Source organism: Bufo gargarizans, chromosome 6, assembly GCF_014858855.1.
Source record: "Bufo gargarizans isolate SCDJY-AF-19 chromosome 6, ASM1485885v1, whole genome shotgun sequence".
NCBI classification, from domain to species: Eukaryota; Metazoa; Chordata; class Amphibia; order Anura; family Bufonidae; genus Bufo; species Bufo gargarizans.
In genome coordinates this window covers 185122342-185146298 of record NC_058085.1, presented here as the reverse complement: position 1 = coordinate 185146298, position 23957 = coordinate 185122342, and the positions used below count along the sequence as shown (strand labels likewise).

The window sequence follows — 23957 nt, the reverse complement described above, 5'->3', positions numbered from 1 at the left end:
ACCAACAAGTAGATGTTGGTTGTCTGATAAAGACAACAGCTGCCTATCTTCCTTATTAGGGTCATTGCATACATATTTTGCATTGCCATATTATACCACTAAAAAAAGCTAGTGTATTCTCTACACAACATGATGTTTTTTTCTTATAATCTCCATCTGGTGTACAGGACATTTTAGAGAAAATGAACATTGGAGACATGTCACTATATTAGCATTCCATATGCTGATAGTAATAACATCAACTAAGAATACAGTATGTGTGGACCTTGGTTCCCTCAATGGTATTCCATTATGTCTGTTTCACAACTGCCTTGACTTTCTGGAGAACCCAAGGTCATATTATTGTTTTCCTCTCAAGACTTTCTTTACAGTATAAAAGACACCACCCTCCCGGGTAAGAAGGATCTATTATTCTTGCTACTCTTCACCTATGCTATGGCATCATGGTGTTTGCCTTTATGGGTCTGCCTTTATGTAAAGTCCTGTCTAAAGCCAACCCTCCATGAAGATATAAGTGAGGGACATGAACATGTGGAGTCACTGTGGGTAGAGATAAATGGAGCTAAAAACAACATTAAATTACTAATAGGAGTTTACTATAAACCACCTAATATACCAGAGTCCACAGAAAATCTACTACTAAACGAGATAGACGAGGCGGCAAATCATATGAGGTGGTTATTATGAGGGACTTCAACTACCCAGATATAGACTGGGAAACTGAAACTTGTATATCTCATGAGGGAAACAGGTTCTTGGCAATAACCAAAGACAATTACCTCTCCCAACTGGTTCAGGACTCGACTAGAGGGACGCCCATACTGGACTTAGTATTAACCAATTGGCCTGACAGAACAGCAGACATGCAGGTTGGGGGACACCTGGGAAATAGTGACCATAAAGTAATAACCTTACAATTATCATTCAAAAGAGCGTTTCTACAGGGAGGAACAAAAATACCAAACTTCAAAAAAGCTAAATTTAGCCAACTAAGAGAGGCCATAGGCCGAACTAACTGGGACAAAGTCCTCAAAAATAAAAATACAGGCACAAAATGGGTTATCTTTAAAAACATCCTAAAATCTCATTGTGAGAGGTACATACCGTATGGGAATAAAAGGTTAAGGAACAAAAAGAAAACAATGTGGATAAATAGAACTGTAAAGAAATCAATAAATTACAAAAAGAACGCATATAATTCACTGAAACAGGAGGGTAGCACGGAAGCACTGAAAAACTATGAGGAAAAAAAGAGAACATGTTAAAAAACCAATAAAAGCGGCCAAACTAGAGACTGAGAGATTAATTGCCAAAGAGAGTAAAACTAACCCTAAAATGTTCTTCATTTATAAAAATGTTAAAAAGTATAAATCTGAAGGTGTCGGCCCTTTAAAGAGTAATGGGGAGGGAGTCGCAGAGAACGACGAGGAGAAAGCAAAGCTGTTAAATATTTTTTTCTCCAATGTATTCACTGAGGAAAATAAACTGTCAGATGACATGCAGAATGTAAAAATAAATTCCCCATTAAAAAAGTGTCCTGTCTGACCCAGGAAGAAGTACATCAACATACACCCCTGTATCCTAAGGGAATTAAGTAATGTCATAGCCAGACCCTTATTTCTGATATTTGCAGACTCTATACTGACAGAGAATGTCCCACAGTATTGGTGCATGGCAAATGTGGTGCCAATATTCAAAAAGGGTCCTAAAACAGAGCCTGGAAACTATTGGCCGGTAAGTTTAACATCTGTTGTGGGTAAACTGTTTGAAGGTTTTCTGAGAGATGCTATCTTAGAGCATCTCAATGGAAATATGCAAATAATACCATATCAGCATGACTTTGTGAGGGATCGGTCATGCCAAACTAATTTAAATCAGTTTCTATGAGGAGGTAAGTTCTAGACTTGACAGCGACAAATCAATGGATGTCATATATCTGGACTTCTCCAAAGCATTTGACACTGTACCACATAAAAGATTAGTATATAAAATGAGAATGCTTGGACTGGGAGAAAATTTCTGGCTCAATGATAGAAACAGAGGGTGGTTATTAACGGTACACACTCAGATTGGCTCACTGTCACTAGTGGGGTACCTCAGGGGTCAGTATTGGGCCTTATTCACTTCAATATATTTATTAATGATCTTGTAGAAGGCTTGCATAGTAAAGTATCAATTTTCGCAGATGACACTAAACTGTGTAAAGTAATTTACACTGATGAGGACAGTATACTACTACAGAGGGATCTGGATAAATTGGAGGCTTCAGATAAGTGGCAGATGAGGTTTAACACTGACAAATGCAAAGTTATGCACATGGGAAGGAATAATGCAAGTCACCCGTACATACTAAATGGTAAAACACTCGGTAACACTGACATGGAAAAGGATCTAGGAATTTTAATAAACAGCCAACTAAGCTGCAAAAACAAGTGTCGGGCAGCTGCTGCCAAGGCCAATAAAATAATGGGTTGCATCAGAAGGGGCATAGATGCCCGTGATAAGAACATAGTCCTACCACTTTACAAATCGCTAGTCAGACCACACATGGAGTACTGTGTACAGTTCTGGGCTCCTGTAAACAAGGCAGACATAGCAGAGCTGGAGAAGGTCTAGAGGAGGGCAACTAAAGTAATAACTAGAATGGGGCAACTACAGTACCCTGAAAGATTATCAAAATTAGGGATATTCCCTTTAAATAAAAGACGACTGAGGGGAGATCTAATTAATATGTATAAATATATCAGGGGTCAGTACCGAGATCTACCCCATCATCTATTTATCCCCAGGACTGTGACTGTGACGAGGGGACATCCTCTGCGTCAAGAGGAAAGAAGGTTTGTACACAAACATAGAAGAGGATTCTTTATGGTAAGAGCAGTGAGACTATGGAACTCTCTGCCTGAGGAGGTGGTGATGGTGAGTACAATAAAGGAATTCAAGAGGGGCCTGGATGTATTTCTGGAGTGTAATAATATTACAGGCTATAGCTACTAGAGAGGGGTCGTTGATCCAGGGAGTTATTCTGATTCCCTGATTGGAGTCGGGGAGGGATTTTTAATTCCCCTAAAGTGGGGAAAATTGGCTTCTACCTCACAGTTGTTTTTTTTTCCTTCCTCTGGATCAACTTGGAGGATAACAGGCCGAACTGGATGGACAAATGTATTTTTCCGGCCTTATGTACTAAGTTTCTATGTATGTGTAGGATTAGCTACTATGATAATGTATCTTACTTTATACATGCATCATCCTATTATGCATTTTGTACTGTGCACACTCACGATTTTGTATCTGTCTACTGTAATTGACATTTTGATCATATTATTTTGTGCATCAACATGTTTTAATCACTTTGCATGTGTTAATTTCAACTATTTTATACTGCTGGCAATGGTCTTACTAAGTGTCCATTGACATTAATATTACTAAATTCCATATCTTTTATTGAGCGTTAGATCACAGTGTTGTGGAAGGTTTTAGGTTGCTATACACATCAGAAACAACTAAGCGTATATCAAAAAGGGACAACCTTTCCAACATTGACAAATACACACGGACTGGATAAAAAGCCTTGAGTGTCAGGGGCTTGGAATTATGATGAGCTTTGAAAGTTTCAGGACTGCAAGGAAATGATGATAAAGTGACCACCAGGGAAGGAGTGAGTGCTAAGAAATTATATATATTTTTTTTACTAGTTACCTTTTAAGTACACATTTATATCAGTCAAAGCTAGTTCTATATCCGATGCAACATTGGCTTTTACAACAGACATTGTATAGCCAAAAGCAGCTTGATCTGTAGCCTGGAGGACAATTTAAACCCCTGCCAATGAAGCCCACAGCAAAAAGCATGAACATGAGCAAGACATTGTATACTGCATATTGATTTATACCATAGCTAACAGATCACAAAAGCAGCACAAAGCTTTAAATGTCTTGTGGCTCAACTCACATTATGTGTTTTATGTGGTTTTAAAATAAAATGTAACTGATGGGACAGTGTTGTGTGCATAGTCAGGCTGTCTGTGCAAGAGGAGGAAGAAGCTGTATATGAGAAAAGAGATCCTTTGCACCATGGACACTGCATAAGGTGAAAAAGGACACGTTGTGTTAGTACTGTATAAGCCATTGTAATAAACATTTCATGATTTTCTTTAATATAATTAGCAATTGAGAAATTGTACAAAAATTCTTTAAAATGCTTTAAAAGGGGCATTTTATGACAATATAATTAAAGGGAAAAGATCAGAACATTTCATAAAGTATTAATTTTAATCATATTCTAATTATTTTAATAATAGGGCCTTAAACACTTCAACCCCGCTAGCTGAAACCCCCTTAATGACCAGGCCACTTTTTACACTTCTGCACTACACTACTTTCACCGTTTATCGCTCGGTCATGCAACTTACCACCCAAATGAATTTTACCTCCTTTTCTTCTCACTAATAGAGCTTTCATTTGGTGGTATTTCATTGCTGCTGACATTTTTACTTTTTTGTTATTAATCCAAATTGAACGATTTTTTTGCGAAAAAATGACATTTTTCACTTTCAGCTGTAAAATTTTGCAAAAAAACCAACATCCATATATCAATTTTTTGCTAAATTTATTGTTCTACATGTCTTTGATAAAAAAAAAATGTTTGGGCCAAAAAAAAATGGTTTGGGTAAAAGTTATAGCGTTTACAAACTATGGTACAAAAATGTGAATTTCCGCTTTTTGAAGCAGCTCTGACTTTCTGAGCACCTGTCATGTTTCCTGAGGTTCTACAATGCCAAAACAGTAGAAAAACCCCACAAATGACCCCATTTCGGAAACTAGACACCCTAAGGTATTCGCTGATGGGCATAGTGAGTTCATAGAACTTTTTATTTTTTGTCACAAGTTAGCGGAAAATGATGATTTTTTTTTTCTTACAAAGTCTCATATTCCACTAACTTGCGACAAAAAATAAAAAATTCTAGGAACTCGCCATGCCCCTCACGGAATACCTTGGGGTGTCTTCTTTCCAAAATGGGGTCACTTGTGGGGTAGTTATACTGCCCTGGCAATTTAGGGGCCCAAATGTGTGAGAAGTACTTTGCAATCAAAATGTGTAAAAAATGGCCTGCGAAATCCGAAAGGTGCACTTTGGAATATGTGCCCCTTTGCCCACCTCGGCTGCAAAAAAATGTCACACATCTGGTATCGCCGTACTCAGGAGAAGTTGGGGAATGTGTTTTGGGGTGTCATTTTACATATAACCATGCTGGGTGAGAGAAATATCTTGGCAAAAGACAACTTTTCCAATTTTTTTATACAAAGTTGGCATTTGACCAAGATATTTTTCTCACCCAGCATGGGTATATGTAAAATGACAACCCAAAACACGGATCCATGGATACATGGATCAGATCCGCAAAACACATACGGACATCTGAATGGAGCCGTCCGTATGCGTTTTGAGGATCAGATCCATGTATCAGTGGATCCGTAAAAATCATACGGACGTCTGAATGGAGCCTTACAGGGGGGTGATCAATGACCGGGGGTTGATCAATGACAGGGGGGTGATCAGGGAATCTATATGGGTGATCACCTCCCTGTCATTGATCACCCCCCTGTAAGGCTCCATTCAGACGTCCGTATGTGTTTTGCGGATCCGATCCATGTATCAGTGGATCCGTAAAAATCATATGGACGTCTGAATGGAGCCTTACAGGGGGGTGATCAATGACAGGGGGGTGATCAATGACAGGGAAGTGATTAGGAAGTCTATATGCGTGATCACCCCCTTGTCATTGATCACCCCCCTGTAAGGCTCCATTCAGACGTCCGTATGCGTTTTGCGGATCCGATCCATGTATCCGTGGATCCGTAAAAATCATACGTACGGACCTCTGAATGGAGCCTTACAGGGGGGTGATCAATGACAGGGGGGTGATCAATGACAGGGGGGTGATCAGGGAGTCTATATGGGGTGATCAGTGGTTCATAAAGGGTTAATAAGTGACGGGGGGTGTAGTGTAGTGTGGTGTTTGGTGCTACTTTACTGAGCTGCCTGTGTCCTCTGGTGGTTGATCCAAACAAAAGGGACCACCAGAGGACCAGGTAGCAGGTATATTAGATGCTGTTATCAAAACAGCGTCTAATATACCTGTTAGGGGTTAAAAAAATCACATCTCCAGCCTGCCAGCGAGCGATCGCCACTGGCAGGCTGGAGATCCACTCGCTTACCTTCCGTTCCTGTGAGCGCGCGTTCACAGGAAATCTCGGATATCGCGAGATGACGCACGGATGCGTCCAGGAGGAGTAAATCAACCACCTCCCGGACGCATCCGTGCGTTAGGCGGTCAGGAGGTGGTTAAATTTTTTACTATTGCGACCGTCAACATAAAAAAAACCTTCCAGTTTCATTACTGATCACCAGAGCAGTCACAAAAAGCTGATATTTCTGTAATACAGTAATACACTGGTATGATCTATACCAGTGTATTACTGTACTGTGCCGGCAGCAGGGAGCGCACGGCGTCATAGCAACCAGTGACGCCGTGCGCTCCTGCTCTCAGGAGGGATCTAGGCCGCGGTTCCACGGCCCGCACACGGCTGTGAAACACGGCCGTGTGCATGGGGCCTTAGTATGTATCTCCACTGTCACTCTCTGATCTTTAGTAGTGATGAGCGGCAGGGGATAAATTTGAATTTGCAATATTTCACAAATATTTTGTAGCATATTCGTCATATATTCGAGAATTCGAGATTATTTTATCGAATGCGAAAAATCGGCAATGTAAAAATTGCATAATGCAAATTTGTAACTCGAAATACAGGCGTGGGTCACTTTGGCAACATTTTTCAAGCTGCTAGAAGTTTCATGAGTTTCTCCTGAGACTGGAGAAAATGGTTGGCACGGCAGAACATTAGAACAGCTTTATATGCAGATAGAGTCAAGTGCTCCAATATATTTACGATTGCGCTAATCGGCAGTGATTAGAACATTTTTTCGCACTACGTGCAACTTCACATTTTAGCAGGTCTGACTACAGATTACTGATTGGTGCACTAAGTATTGTTGTGAACTTGACATTGCTTCCTTCTCATTGGCCCACAAGTTCTCAAGAAGCAGAGAGGAATCATGTGTTCAGATGGAAAAAAAATGCCGACTATTCGATATAACAAATATATAGCACTATATTCTAAAAATGAGCAAATTCTCGAAGTGGCGATAATTACAATAAAAATTTGCTATTTGAATATTCACACTCAACACTAATCTTTCAAAGAGAGGTTTGTACTCTACTTTACTTTACTTCGTGAAGACTAGCTTAAGGACCTTTTACATGGGTGGTGGAACAGGCAATGATCATGAATGAAATTCAGTCCTAATCATTGCCCTCTCATGCTGCATTTACATACAACAATGATTGGAGATGTATGATCATTACTGCTATAGTATGTTCCTATACGTTTTCCTTATTTGTTGGAAGCCCATTACTGTTCACAGAGGATGATGTGCTGCTGATAAACGAGAATTTTTGGCACCAAACAAAAAAATATGACACACAACAAACTTGTAGACTTCTGTTATGACGGAATGAATAACGGAATGCCTCTTAAGTCATTATTTTATACAATCTGTCATGGATTTGCATTTTTGTCCAGGGTAATGGAATCCATAAGGCAATTCCCATTATACCACAACTCGAACCAAAAACTAATTTCAAGCAAACAGCAAATCAGCAAGGAAAAAACAGCAAATCTTCCATTGTTACACACAGCACCCGGACAGCACTTATTCTAGGCTGCAGTAGAAGCACAGAGCCCAATAATAAATAAAGCCAAGTAATGACTACCATAGAAACCCATATCAGTGGTCATAAAGAGGTTAAGCAACTTCATTTTAGAAACAAAAAAAAAAAAACATGCATTTTTAAATGAATGAAACTAAAATGAAATACATGATACAATATATTTAAAGAACAAAATAGGCAATTCTTTTTTCTATTCTGAGTTCAAGATTTAAAGATAATCTGTCACCAGATTCTGACTGTCTACATAGACACATAGCTGATTAAAGCACAGTTTAGCACATTCTTTAGTTGTAAAACTTTTTCTTAATATGAAAATTAAGGCCTTTGGAGCAACCAAAGGCCTAATTTTGCACTCAGGCTCTTGTTGCACCCAGGCTCCACTCATTTCTGTAGCCACCCCCCTTGCTGATTTGCCATTGCCTTGCCCTTTCAATCAAAGCAGCCAAAGGGGGGGGGGGGGGGGATTGGCCACACAATTAGTGGAGCTGAAGAAACAAGAGCAATGTTGATGCCTTTGTTGTTCTAAAGACTTAATTTGCATATAAAAAATAACTTGGTAACAGAGCCTAAGATTGATGAAATAAAAAGATTGGAGGTAATTTATCAAACTGTTGTAAAGTAGAAGTGGCTTAGTTGCTCATTGCAAAAAAAAATAAGATTCTTCCTTTAACTTTCCAAAGGAGCTGTCCAAAAAGAAAGGTGGAATCTGATTGGTTGCTATGGCCAACTAAACCAGTTTTACTTACTTCATTTTAATAAATGAACCCCATTGTTTTAATCAGGTGAACCATAACTATGCATCTATACATAGGTATAGACACATAGTAGGGAAGTTGCTGGTGACAGATTCACTTTAAGTAATTCCAGTATTTAAAAAGGAGAAAATCTTTTGGATGGGTAATATCTTTGCCAATTAATTTGAATCATCTCTATTACCCTTCAGATATAAATTTTCTTTAAACAAAATTTGGGTAAAGGGCCATCAGTGACTTACCGACAATGTTTATGAGATGCTGTCAGCGTTTCAATAACAAAGCATTCACCGTCATTTAAACAGTAGGCAAGATCTTTATCCTTGCAGGGTTTAAAGTGCTCCGACCTCTCCGTAATGTAGGTGGTAGTATCTACAAAGAAAAAAGTAAGAAATACATATTGAAAAACAACATAAATCCAGATATAATATCTTTAGATAACCTGTCTTTTCACAATTATTTCCACATTTATTTATATACTTGGAAACACAAGGTTAAATGTGTATATGTGGCCAAGACTAGGTGCATTTATCTGCAAAGTACAAGGACACTAAACTAGATACACAAAAGGATACCAGCAAGTTTGAAAGTTATGGAATCATTAGAGATGAGCTATGAAAAATTTGATTTGGCTGCTTTGTCACTAATGATTTAGTCATGAAGCACATTTCTTTGAATGTAGTGGGTGCAATGATGGGGAATGGTGATCGAGCCTCCCAACCCCCCATTATTGAACCCTTCATATGCCGCGTTAATTGCTGATCGCAGCATCTGAGGTAACCATTTAGACCTTTCAGGGGTTAATCATGGAAAAAAATAAAAAAATAAATACGCACCTTATCCATTTGCTCTCATAGAGGCCGTTGCAACCATCTTAATTGAAGTCACCGCGCAAAATATCTCGCTGTGTCGTGACGACATCATCACGCTGGCCGGATGCAAGCATGGTGACATCATATGAAACTTCAATCAAGATGGCAGCGATGGCCTCTTTGCATGCAAATGAATAGGTAAGTATGATTTTTTTTTTTTTTTAACTGCCATTTCAGGAAAAATTAAATCATTATCATGAAGCGCAAGGAAATTTGGCTTCTTGGCAAATCAAATTTTCCTAAAAATTCTGATGGAAGTTAATCCATTTGACTTTGATTCTCTCAGCACTAATCATCAAGTACTGTATTACATCACAATTATATATATATATATATATATATATATATATTAGCCTTAAGACAATAATGTTGTCATCTTTTCCTCCCTCCCAGTGATTATAATAACATGCATACAAAAGTATTGAAGAAAAGGAAGCAGAATTGTTTACTTTGCAAATAGCTTGAGAAAGACCCTATACAGGTGGAAACATTGATTATCTGTTATGCTGTTATGCTGAAACATGTTTTAGTTTGACTTCAAACCAGCGCTGTATTCAGGGTTTATGCTACCCTAGGCATGTTTAGTGCCCACACCTCCTATTAATTCAGCCTATTGACCATGCATTAAAAAAACACTGTTCAAATGCACATGTTTTTACCATGATTGTTGTGGTTTTGTGATGTGGCCATGCAGTTTTTACAAGTGAAATACATTTATATTACTTTTTTGACCCAGAAAAAATGCATTTCAAATAGCCACATCACAAAACTGCAGCAAGCTCAATAAAACTGGGTGCGGTTTTAAACACCTTACTTTTCTATAAATACAGGACCTGACCTGGGCAAGGTTAATTAACAACTTTATTTACAGATGCCTAAACAGGCAATGGAACCTATCTTGGCCCGGGTGCAAACTAATACTTCACTTTTATTATAGTATTCATTAAAATGTGTCACTAAATTTGAATGAACTTATTGAACTACAAACAAAGAAACAAAAAGGCTGCCTAATTTGTTAAAAACACAGTCTGTAATCCACTGTTAGGAATGATAGTATAGTCAGTTAGAGGCGATGTGCACAATCGTTCACTCTAAAAGCTATAGGGGCAACCTTTTACCGTGCCAAGTCTGCAAAATGAATTGCCAACTCAATCTGATTATCAGCTATATCTAATTTGGTGTCAATATATAGTGGGGGACTGATTCCCTCACTATAGTATCTCTGGCGAAAACATGTCGGGGGCAGTTTTAGGTTTTAACAAGCGGTCATGTTTCCACTGTTAGAGTTACAACAGTAGTCCGGCTGGTTTACTGTGACCTGTTGGCACCATCAGCAGGTGGCATTTACAGTAGTTGCAACTGTGTTGCCAATGTCTGCAGCAACTGTTTGTTGTCAAATAGTACTTTAAGTCGTATTGTGGGTTGAGGGAATCAGTCCCCCACTATATATTGACACCAAATTAGATATAGCTGATAATCAGATTGAGTTGGCAATTCATTTTGCAGACTTGGCACGGCAAAAGGTTGCCCCTATAGCTTTTAGAGTGAACGATTGTGCACATCGCCTCTAACTGACTATACTATCATTCCTAACAGTGGATTACAGACTGTGTTTTTAACACCTTAGGAGCCTTTTTGTTTCTTTGTTTGTAGTTCAATAAGTTGTGATTCACATTCAAATTTAGTGACACATTTTAATGAATACTATAATAAAAGTGAAGTATTAGTTTGCACCCGGGCCAAGATAGGTTTCATTGCCTGTTTAGGCATCTGTAAATAAACACCTTTCTTTAATGCAATTTTGACTGTGTGGTCAAAAACTTCTAATCTGAATATACCCTAAAACAGCTGTCAGTAAAATAGAAACCTAATGCACAAGTCCAAAAGCATCTCCATCAATGGGTGGTGTATGTTATGGTTGCATAACTCATAGCATGCACCATCCAGCTGTAGTTTTCTCTCAAGATTCATTCATTCCAATGTGTAGGTCTTCAAGAAATACAGACAGGACGCGGACATCTTCTGTATGTGGTCTGTATAAAAATTTGTCTCTATTCACAGGCCAGAGCAAAACATCACTTACTGTATCTGAGGGAGACATAACTCTTGCTAGGCTTATGATGACCTTAAAGGCTCATTCAGATAGCAGTATGCAGACCACAAAAATGTGGTTCTGTTTTTGTGCGGATTAGATGCTCACCCATTCACTTCTATGGGGCCCTTTTCTTCCATTCCACGGCTCAGCAAAACAAATGAAACATGTTGTATACTTGTTGTATACTATCAGGACATGGTTCCATTGAAGTCTATGGGTTCGCAAAAAAAAATGCAATGCAATCCGTTTTTTTGCGAACATGCTGAACTATCCACAAAAAAACTGATCTGCATTTTTGAGGACAGCATACGGCTGTCTGAATAAGCTCTTACTATGTGGCCACTGTGTTTTCTTTTTAGTTATATTGAGTAAATTTGCCATGTCCCTGTCAGTGTGTGGATTATGGAGTGGTCTCCTGTCTGCCAACTAGCAGAGAAGACTTTCTGCCAATGTACAAATGGGTCATATATTGGCTTCACCTTTCTTGGCATCTAACTGCTGCGTGTCTGTATGCCTCCACAAAGTTCTTTGTACACAACATGTACACAATGTATGAAGCCCATCATAAACCTTTTTCCTTTTTACAAACTGATAACTCCTCAATAGCATATGCCATCACTTTATCATCGGTACAACCTCTGATGTAGAGCTTCTTCCCCATCCCTATTTTTCCCTTCAAGATGGTGCTATAGTTATTCACTGTGCATGGGATTGCAGTGCTGCTCCATTTAACTGAATGAGTCTGACTGCAAATCCTGCAAAATGAGGTGTCTCTCTTTATTTTTTATGTACCGTATTTTTCGCCGTATAAGACGCACCGGCGTATAAGACGCACCTAGGTTTTTGGGGAGGAAAATAAGAAAAAAAATATTTTTAACCAAAAGGTGTGCTGTGGGTTTGGAACTAGGTGGTCTGTGGATGGCACTATTACTGGGGATCTGTGGATGACGGACACTGTTATGGGGGGATCTGTGGATGACGGACACTGTTATGGGGGGATCTGTAGATGACGGACACTGTTATGGGGGGATCTGTGGATGACTGACACTGTTATGGGGGGATCTGTGGATGACGGACACTTATGGGGGGATCTGTGGATGACGGACACTGTTATGGGGGGAACTGTGGATGACGGACACTGTTATGGGGGGAACTGTGGATGACGGACACTGTTAGGGGGGAACTGTGGATGACGGACACTGTTAGGGGGGAACTGTGGATGACAGACACTGTTATGGGGGGATCTGTGGCTTTCACTGTTACAGGGGGATCTGTGGCTGGCACTGTTACAGGGGGGGATCTGTGGATGGCACTGTTATACATGTGTCATCCACAGACCCTCCCAGCCCATAACTGTGCCATCCACAGATCCCCCGCCGCTCCTGTATACTAATATAATATGTCTTATTCAATTAATAGTTTTTAAATATGCCTCTTTATTCCTAAAAGTACCTTAAATCCGAAGCGCTTCAGTACAATGCCGGCAGGCCGGGCAGCCGGCGCGGCGCGGCGCGTCACTCACTGACGTCACTTGCCTGCGCCGCCTGCTTCATTCATAAAGTAGGCGGCGCAGGCACGTGACATCAGGGAGTTACGCTGCCGCCCGCCCAGCCTGCATACTACTGAAGCGCTAAGGATTTAAGGTACTATTAAGCATAAAGGGGCATATTTAATAACCATTCATTGAATATGACATATTTTATTAGTACACCGGAGCGGCGGGGCGGGCCTTTAGTACAGTGACTGCACCGCCCCGCCGCTATTGCCGGCCCCAGCTCCTCCTCCCAGTCCCTCCCCGAGTCCTCGCTCTCTTTACATCGCTGCCAGCGATGTAAAACTGACTGCATTCGCCGTATAAGACGCAGGGGCATTTCTCCCCCATTTTGGGGGAAGAAAAAGTGCGTCTTATACGGCGAAAAATACGGTATTTATTTAATTTTTCAACAATTAGTTCCAAACTAAACCATCAAGAAAGCCAATATAATCTAACATGTAGGTTGCCTGTCCCAGGCTCTGACCCACAAGACAAAATTAAGTATGCTGTCTTAGGAAAGGCAGATATTAAAAGTTAAAGAAGGTAAAGATTAGGGCTGTGGATGAAAGCGATGGTAACACGACAATAGAAGGTCATCAGTGAGGTTTCTAAGAGCACTATTGAGCAGGAAAACTGCAAATACGCTGTGTACTTTTTATTCTGAGGATCGATGAGAGTCCAAGAGGAGGGAGCTTACTAATCACCCTAGCAATATTTCATCACTTTACAAGATGAGAAATCTCCCCCCTTAAAATCTACTTTGTTATTTGGATGTCAAAGCAAAACAAAATAATTTTTCAATTTCATTTCGAGAAATAAAATGGTTCTCATATAATTGCTATCACTCAATAACATGTCATAAAATTAATGTGAGGATTCTTTCAGTTCTTGGCAAATAGTTTCAGAAAATGGCATTTATAGTGGAAAACATCTCAGTTAATTAAGAGCATCCTGTGCTCCTGCCACCCTCCAGAATGCTGCAGCCATAAATCACAGCTAAAAAGGTAAACACAGCATTCTTCAATTTTAGCATCCACTGCAGAACAATTATTGCATTCTGCTTTATCCAATTAGCACTTTGCAGCTGATTCTCCTTTTCGACAGCAGTTGCAAGTGACAAATGAAAGTAAGAAGCCATAGTTGCGCCTTCCTTGAACTTTATAAAATTAATATTTTTCAATGAGCAAGTCAGAGATATATAATGGTGGGTTCGAAAGATAATAGGCTAGAAGATTGATCAGTTATTATATAGAAGTCATATCTGGCTCCACATTTCTCCTGTAGTGGTTGATGTGGTGGAATTGTACATTTTTTTTTAACATGCTGGCCATTTAAATAATACACATCTAGGTCTGCCAGAGACATTTTCTCTGGTCTGGTTCAAAGAGGACAGTCTCTTCTATAAATACTTACACCTTAACAGGCATATGGAGGGGGATTGTTTTCTGTAACAACCCATTTAACATAACTACTGAGTCAGCTGACAGCAACATGGCCCTCTCATACACACAACCTTGGCTGTTTCCATAACTGCCATATTTTGCAGAGCCACCTATCCATGTTTTACTGGACATAGTGGCCATTAACCACCAGGCAGGGGGTCAAGGGAGCCCCTGTTTTGAAGACAAGTGGGACCTGCATCCATCAGACAGTAGTGTAATCTGTGGATATGACCTTTTGGGGGGTGTGATTACCTTTCACATTCAATATAATGCAAAACCTTATTCCCCTTTATATGACTAAAGTTGGTAAACTGCTCACACTTCAGAAAATAGTTGGCACTGCAGGTAAGGAAGTTGTCAGCTATGAATTTCCCCTGCAGTGGCTGTTACATGTAGCATTAAATGCTAAAAATGATGTGAAGCAGCTTTTTGTTAGATTATTTTTTTTCTAGATCATAGTGGGAATCATATACAATCCATATGTTCTTTTGAAATAGGGCATTTTGTCTATTAGTTTTTTGTTTTTTTTTTATATATAAATATATATGGGCCACCTAACAGAAAACAAGAGGAATTTTAAAACAAGCAAAGTCTGCTCTAGTGAGAGCATTTTATATTCTTTTATGTCTTTCATATATGCAGCAGCATGACCAGGTGCATCACTAAATAAAATTACCTTTTTAAACCCCCTTACAGTTTCATCATCTATAATAATAATTATTATAATAAAGTGTATATATTTAAAAAAACAAGCGAGATTTGTGTCATAATATGTATGTTAGATATAAAACACATGAAATTTCATGTCAAAATATAGCATGACAGCAAATCATTTTGTGAATTGCACTAAATTATACGGGGGTGTGATTATACATGTCAATCATCACTTAATACTATGAGCTAGGTTTCTATCTGATTACACTGAAAAAATATCAAGCTCTTTCTACATTCTAGCTTCATGTCAAGAAAAATGAACAGATCCAGAAAAATATGAAGATATAAGTCACTGATTTAAGGGTTCAATCCTTATTTTTAGGTATACTATCTCCATGAAATATTTTAAATTGGAAAAATATACAGTCAGTGTGCATATGACATATTTGCAATGAGTGACGACAACACATACAACACAATACAATAGTGGGAGATTCATAATAATGTCATAATTTATAGAAATTGTTCCAAAATTTGTCAAAATTTTACATGTACGGTAGTATCTTTCATCTGAACTCATCTCACTATAAACATTAGTTATGTTTATTTCTTATACCACTTTAGCACCGATTTTAATATTTTACCCCACAAAATCTTGAATGTTGTTAATAAATATGCCCCATTTTATCCTTTCAGCTACACCACTTTTTTTTTTTGTAACAATCCAATAGTCATTTGTAAAGTCATATTTATGATATACAGGTCCTTCTAAAAAAATTAGCATATTGTGATAAAGTTCATTATTTTCTGTAATGTACTGATAAACATTAGACTTTCATATATTTTAGATTCATTACACACAACTGAAGTAGTTCAAGCCTTTTATTGTTTTAATATTGATGATTTTGGCATACAGCTCATGAAAACCCAAAATTCCTATCTAAAAAAATTTGCATATTTCATCCAACCAATAAAAGAAAAGTGTTTTTTATGCAAAAAAAGTCAACCTTCAAATAATTATTGTGGCAAAACCAACCTCGCCACGGTGTTTTGGAGGGGGCTGTTTGAAGGCCTTTTGCCTCAGGATTATGGCCCATGCTAACTTTTGAACCCCTGAACCTATTCAAGTGAATTTTGGATAGGTTTGTCCCCAAGTTATACTGTTTAAATTGATGTACGTTATATGTATGGACAATGTAACCTCACAAAGTTGTAACAATTTATAATAAGTGTAACTTGTCAGCTTGGGAGGAATATGCTGGGTGTGTTTCTATTATCCCATTGTGCCATTGTCCCATTGTGTGTTTAAGTTTAAATGGTGATGTCTGTCCTGTTGTCTCCACATGTGTATTGGCGATCTCCCTATGTCCTGAGAGATAATTGGATTGCCCTCGGTTGTCTCCGGGACAGAGAGGAGGAAACCATGATGCATTGTCGGGATGTGTTGTATCTGTTCTGTGTCGCATTCTCCCTTCTGGTCCTCTAGGGGGCGGGAACAATTGGTTGCTGTACTTGCATTGTGTGTGTTGTAAGGTATTGATTGGTTGGATTTCAAAACCCTGTGGGCAGTACTATGTATGTTTCTTATGAATAAAAAAGGCTGTACTTGAAGTACAGTGAGAACACTGTTTGACCCTCAAGACGGAGCCTTGTCTCGTTATTGGGGGGATTCCCTGTATGCTGTTAGAGACTGATTGCCAGGAGTGTAAGCTGATTGGATGCTTTTTCTGTTTGTCTGCTGGCAGCTATTTGTGAGGTTCCAGTTTGGAGTGCTATTTTATATCCAGTTCGGGAGTTTGGTGTTCTGCAGTAGCTGTGCCTGTCTCTCAGAAAGGGGCATATCGCCTAAATGGATTTTAACCCCTTGTCTGCTGAAACGGTCCGTTACATTGGTGGCAAGCAGCGGGATCGTTCCTACAGCCAGAAGGACAGCTACAGGAGACACCATTTCTGTGGATTCTACAATTTAAGGGTAACGCATGTCTCAGTACAGCGACCCTAAAAGCACCAGGATGGAACCAGCAGTGGAGTACAGATACTCTGTTGAGGAATTTGACCGTATGATGTGGTTGCGGCTTAACTTCTTCGGACCCAATCCAGCTGAGAAATACGTGAAGTTCGTGAGGAGTCTAGTGTTCAAGATCCTACTATACCGTGCAGAAGGTGACGGTCAACTGCCACGTTGGGTGGACCTCCATCGGAAGTTACAGTTGTGGGACAGAGGGAGCCCAGTCTCCATTACCCAGCGGCAGTGTGAAGTGCAGGGAGGGGAGAGCAGCGGCCTCCCTCCCCAGCGGCAGGCTGAGTTATAGGGGCAGAGGTAGTTGTTCCTGCCCCCCAGCAGCAGAGTGATATGCCGGGAAGGCAGTGTGAAATGCAGGGAGAGGAGAGCAACGTCCTCCCTCCCCAGCGGCAGGCTGAGTTACAGGGGGCAGAGGTAGTTGTTCCTGCCCCCCAGCAGCAGCATGATTTTTTGGGAATTGGGAGCCCAGTCTCCATTCCCCAGCGGCAGGTGGAGTTACAGGGGGCAGAGACAGTCGGTCCTGTCCCCCAGCGGCAGAGTGTCCTACAGGGAATAGAGAGCCCAGTCTCCTTTCCCTAGCAGCAGGACACTGTATTGGGAGCGGAGGCGGTCGGTCGCCCTCCCCAGCGGCTGGAAGTATGTATGGGAGAGGAGCTTGTTACCCCCTCTCCCCAGCGGCAGCTTAACGCACCAGGGAGAGACAGTAAGCCCCACAACAGTGCAGATGGGACCGTGGTCTCTGCACTTACAGCACAGGGGGTAGGGACAGTTGTTTCTGTCCCCCAGCAACAGGGCTGTTTAGCCAAAGGGGAGACAGTCAGTTTCCCCCTCCAACAACCAGACTCCAACCAGGCTTCTTCCATGGTAACGATGGTACCAGGGCAGAGTCCCGCTGATCCCTGCCAACAAAGCAACCTCCACTCCAAGCCAGGGAGCAACTCAGAGACCGGGAGTACCAGCTACCAATATAACCTTGGTGGATTCACTGGACAGAGACAGGCTACTAAATTCAACAGGTCCAGTATTTGGTTGTGGGTGGGCTGCCAGACTAACTCAGGTACCGACCGGCGTGAGGTCAGGTATCTGGTTAGTCTTCCCTGGGGGGGGGGTGGGGGGGTGGCGAAACCAACCTCGCCACTGTGTTTTGGAGGGGGCTGTTTGAAGGCCTCTTGCCTCAGGATTATAGCCCATGCTAACTTTTGAACCCCTGAACCTATTCAAGTGAATTTTGGATAGGTTTGTCCCCCAAGTTATACTGTTTAAAATGATGTAAGTTATATGTATGGACAATGTAACCTCACAAAGTTGTAACAATTTATAATAAGTGTAACTTGTCAGCTTGGGAGGAATATGCTGGGTGTGGTTCTATTGTCCCATTGTCCCATTGTGTGTTTAAATGGTGATGTCTGTCCTGTTGTCTCCATGTGTATTGGTGACCTCCCTTTGTCCTGAGAGATAATTGGATTGCCCTCGGTTGTCTCCCAGGCAGAGAGGAGGAAACCATGATGCATTGTGGGGATATGTTGTATCTGTTCTGTGTCACAGTCTCCCTTCTGGTCCTCTAGGGGGCGGGAACGATTGGTTGCTGTACTTGCATTGTGTGTGTTGTAAGGTATTGATTGGTTGGATTTCAAAACCCTGTGGGCAGTACTATGTATGTTTCTTATGAATAAAAGAGGCTGTACTTGAAGTACAGTGAGAGCACTGTTTGACCCTCAAGACGGAGCCTTGTCTCGTTATTGGGGGGATTCCCTGTATGCTGTTAGAGACTGATTGCCAGGAGTGTAAGCTGATTGGATGCTTTTCCTGTTCGTCTGCTGGCAGCTATTTGTGAGGTTCCAGTTTGGAGTGCTATTTTGTATCCAGTTCGGGAGTTTGGTGTTCTGCAGTAGCTGTGCCTGTCTCTCAGAAAGGGGCATATCGCCTAAACGGATTTTAACCCCTTGTCTGCTGAAATGGGCCGTTACAATTATGTTCAGTTATGCACTCAATACTTGGTCGGGAATCCTTTTGCAGAAATGACTGCTTCAATGTGGCGTGGCATGGAGGCAATAAGCCTGTGGCACTGCTGAGGTGTTATGGAGGCCCAGGATGCGTCTCTCAACTTTCTCTTCCCAATATCCCACAGATTCTCTATGGGGTTCAGGTCAGGAGAGTTGGCAGGCCAATTGAGCACAGTAATACCATGGTCAGTAAACCATTTACCAGTGGTTTTGGCACTGTGAGCAGGTGCCAGGTCGTGCTTAAAAATGAAATCTTCAGCTCCATAAAGCTTTTCAGCAGATGCAAGCATGAAGTTCTCCAAAATCTCCTGATAGCTAGCTGCATTGACCCTGCCCTTGATAAAAGACAGTGGACCAACACCAGCAGCTGACATAGCACCCCAGAACATCACTGACTGTGGGTATTTGACACTGGACTTCAGGCATTTTGGCATTTCCCTCTCCCCTGTCTTCCTCCAAAATTTGCTTTTATCCGAAAAAAGTACTTTGGACCACTGAGCAACAGTCCAGTGCTGCTTCTCTGTAGCCCAGGTCAGTCACTTCTGCCGCTGTTTCTGGTTCAAAAGTGGCTTGACCTGGGGAATGCGGCACCTGTAGCCCATTTCCTGCACACGCCTGTACACGGTGGCTCTGGATGTTTCTACTCCAGACTCAGTCCACTGCTTCCGCAGGTCCCCCAAGGTCTGGAATCGGTCCTTCTCCACAATCTTCCTCAGGGTCCGGTCACCTCTTCTCGTTGTCCAGCGTTTTCTGCCACACTTTTTCCTTCCCACAGACTTCCCACTGAGGTGCCTTCATACAGCACTCTGGGAACAGCCTATTCGTTCAGAAATTTCTTTCTGTGTCTTACCCTCTTGCTTGAGGGTGTCAATGATGGCCTTCTGGACAGCAGTCAGGTCGGCAGTCTTACCCATGATTGCGGTTTTGAGTAATGAACCAGGCTGGGAGTTTTTAAAAGCCTCAGGAATCTTTTGCAGGTGTTTAGAGTTAATTAGTTGATTCAGATGATTAGGTTAATAGCTCGTTTAGAGAACCTTTTCATGATATGCTAATTTTTTTTAGATAGGAATTTTGGGTTTTCATGAGCTGTATGCCAAAATCATCAATACTAAAATAATAAAAGGCTTGAACTACTTCAGTTGTGTGTAATGAATCTAAAATATATGAAAGTCTAATGTTTATCAGTACATTACAGAAAATAATGAACTTTATCACAATATGCAATTTTTTTTAGAAGGACCTGTATTACCAAAGCATTCCTGAAGATTGTCTACATTGAGATATAAGGAGCCAAAGCAATTCTCCAAGAATAGATTGTAGCCTTGATTTATATTGGGACCATGCTTTGTTTCTTGCTCCATGCAGAACAAAAGAATAGGGCTTTAAGAAAGTAAACATTGCAGTTTTAAAGGGGAGAGGAAAGAGCTATAATTGTACTTGAACAAGCAGGCCTATAGAAAAAAATGACTGAGACTGAGCTGAAGCTCCACTGTACTTGCACTATTAAATGATGACTTCCTGTTAGTGAATTTGGATGAAGAAAGTCTTCATCACAAATAGCTGACCTTTGAAGGTAAAGACTTACAAATGTACTGCTAATTAACATCTTAAGCTAGTTTCATATTAGGGTTATTTACAGGAACAGCATACTAGTAGAGATGGCCTTGCAGTTTGCCTGGCGGTCGTTTTTCACCGTGCCAGTGGCTGCTCATTTGCGACACATGCAGACTTATGCAGTTATTTGATGAGATCACCAAACTGGTCAGTCACAGACAGGGCGCCATCAGTGACATTGCACCTTACGACTTTTTTTGGTGCGTGCATTGCGTCGTGTCAATGATCAAGCCATAGAGGAGTAGTAGCTGGAAGATGAGGAAGTCACAATGCAGAATAAATTCTCAGGGGGGCTACTCCATCTGAGACAAGTCAGCAGGAGTCTGAAGAGGAGTCAGAGGAGGATGGTGGCTGGAGGGAGAAGGAGGAGCAAGAAGAGCAGGCTTTGAGGGGGACTTAAAACTTTTTGGGGATCCCTGGTGTTCTCCATGGCTAGGGGTAGGAGACCGCGGACAACATTCTCCTGGACGATGAACCCGAGCCAGGGCTCTCCACCGCTTCCAAATGAGTGCAAATGGGGGCCTTCATGCTCCAATGTTTGAAGAGGGAACCCTGTATAAAAAGCATCAAAGGCAAGGACCAGTACTGGGCGGAAATGTACTTAGACCCCCGATACAAATACAAAATGACAGACATATTACCAGCATCATAAAGGGCTGTCAGAATGCAGCATTTCCAGGCCTTGCTGCGAGAGATGTTGCATTCTGCTGTTGCGGGTGCTGGCAAAGGAATTTCCACCCACAGCGAAACCAATCTTGTGGGTACCAATCCTGAAAAAAGAGGGCAGTTTGAAGATGTGTTGGTCACTTCAGATATGAGATCATTCTTGCAGCCAACCCATCAACAGCTGTCCTCTTGATCCAGCCTCAGGGAACACTTAGTGCAACAGGTGTCCGACTACATAGTGTTAACGGCCGATGTGGATGCTCTGAGAAGCAAGGAACCCCTGGACTACTGGGTTTGCAGGCTTGACCTGTGGCCAGAGCTAGCACAATTTGCCATGGAACTCTTAGCTTGCCCTTCGTAGAGTGTCCTGTCCGAAAGGACGTTCAGTACAGCAGGGAGGATCGTGACTGATAAGCGCACTCACCTAGCCCAGTGTGGACTACCTCACATTTCTAAAAATGGATCTCTGGGGAATTCAACACCTGTGACGACCATGTGTACTCAAATTTCCTCATGCCAGCCTACACATATCCGCCACCACCCAGAACAAAGAATGGTCCTTGTCTTATGTATATACAGCGGCATAAATGGCCTTTTCTGTTAGGTGAATGCTTAATTTTTGGGACCTCGACTCCAGTGGCCTACAGTAACATTTTTAGCCAGTAACTGCCTAATGTACCTCCAGCCACATCATCACAAGTTATTTTCTGTCAGGTGAATGCCTAATTTTTGGGGCCTGTATTGGCCTACAGTAAAAATTTTATCCAGTGTCTGTCTAATGTACCTATAGCCACATAACCACAAGTTATTTTCTGTCAGGTGAATGCCTAATTTTGGGGGTCTGTACTCTAGTGGTGCACAGTAGTGATGGATGAACGCAGTGATGGATAAAATGTTTGCGAACCGCAAGTTCGTGGCGGGCCCCATTCACTTTAATGGCAGGGGAACCTGAATATTTGCAGCCACCAAATACTTACTATAAGTGAACAAATTGTCCCATAACATGGACAGTGACATACTAAAGGGGGATCATTGGCAAAAATTCCCCCCAAAAATATGCATTTTAATCAGGGGCCATTTTTATGCATCTTAAAGGGAAACTTTAAAAAAATGTGCGCAGCTGGAGCCCAGAGAAAATTTATTTTAGGCCATGGGAGTACGGTCCTTAAAAATTAGGCTTTCACCTAGCATAAAATAAATTACGATTATGTGGCTTGAGGTACAGTATGCGGTCAATGGATACAATTTTTATTGTAGGCCACTGTAGTACATGCCTCAAACATTAGGAATTCACTGGACAGAAAAGAACATGTAATTTTGTGGCTGGAGGTATATTAGACTGTCATTGGATATCAATTTTATTGCAGGCCAGTGGACTACAGGCCCCACAAATTATTCATACACCGTACAGAATAGAACAATTGATAATGTGACTGGAGGTACATTAGGCGGTCACTGTATAACAATTGGCCAGTTAGATTATAGGCCCCAAAAATTATGCATTTGAAGTACATAAATGATCAAGTGAATATGCGGCTGGAGGTATATTAGATGGTCAATTTGGCTTGCGGATGGCTCGCGTCAGATACATTTGCAGTCTGCTTTTTGCCTCCTGTGCACTGCGAGTTCTGCCTGCTTCTCCTCCTTCTCCTCCCTATCTGCTGCTCCGTCTCTCCCTCTAAACTCCCCTCCTCTTCCTCTCTTGTGGGCACTCACGTGATGTCCATAGACACGTCATCATCGTCACCTCCACCAACTCTGACATTACAGATCTTGGAGTAGGCAGGAACAGCATGGACCATCCTCCTTGGGCTGATCAGGGTACTGTCGTCAGACTGCTGGGTGGCAGCCATTGCTACCTCCTCATCCGATGTCAAGAATGGCTTTGCATCGGTAAGGTCTGGAAATTTATGGGAAAATTATTTCTCTGACTCGAGTGAAGGGGCTATGATGGTGGTGGTGGTGGTGGTGTCGTCGTCTTTGGGGCTGCACACAACAGAGAGTGAGGAGGGTGCAGAAGCGGAAGGCTATGTGAGCAACTCAACCAACTCTGGTGCGTCCTTTGATGTAATCGTACCGCCTTCTCAAACTTCCCACTTAGGGCCTGTTGCACCTGCCTGATTCCTACCACCGCTGCGGAACGGCCAGCCTCTTCCTCTGCCTGTCATTTTGAAAATTACCCTGTGCCAAAGTCCCTAGAGAAGAGCAGTATTTGTGTAAGCAGGTATATATAACCTATTAATCCGTTTTTTGGGGGGCAACTGGTATATCACACCAGTTGCAATTAGTTGTTCCAATGGCGTTTGTCCCTCTGTATAGCTGCGGTATCTTAGCAGAACCACACACAAATGCTACACTATACAAATGCACTATATAGAAAATATATTATAGGTATATCACACCCCTTGCTCAATCAGATTTTTGGGGGGGCAACTGGTATATCACACCAGTTGCAATTAGTTGCTACAATGGCGTTTGTCCCTCTGCATAGCTGCAGTCTCTCAGGAGAA

General features: G+C 41.4%; 1 protein-coding gene across 1 annotated transcript in view; it reads right to left on the bottom strand.

The window, feature by feature from the left end:
• NRG3 (neuregulin 3) overlaps window positions 1–23957 on the bottom strand; it is a 1217439-nt gene that overhangs the window by 832171 nt on the left and 361311 nt on the right. Inside the window, exon 2 of the mRNA XM_044298081.1 lies at window positions 8787–8916. Coding sequence (XP_044154016.1) covers window positions 8787–8916 — 130 coding nt within the window. The remainder of the gene's footprint in view (window positions 1–8786; window positions 8917–23957) is intronic.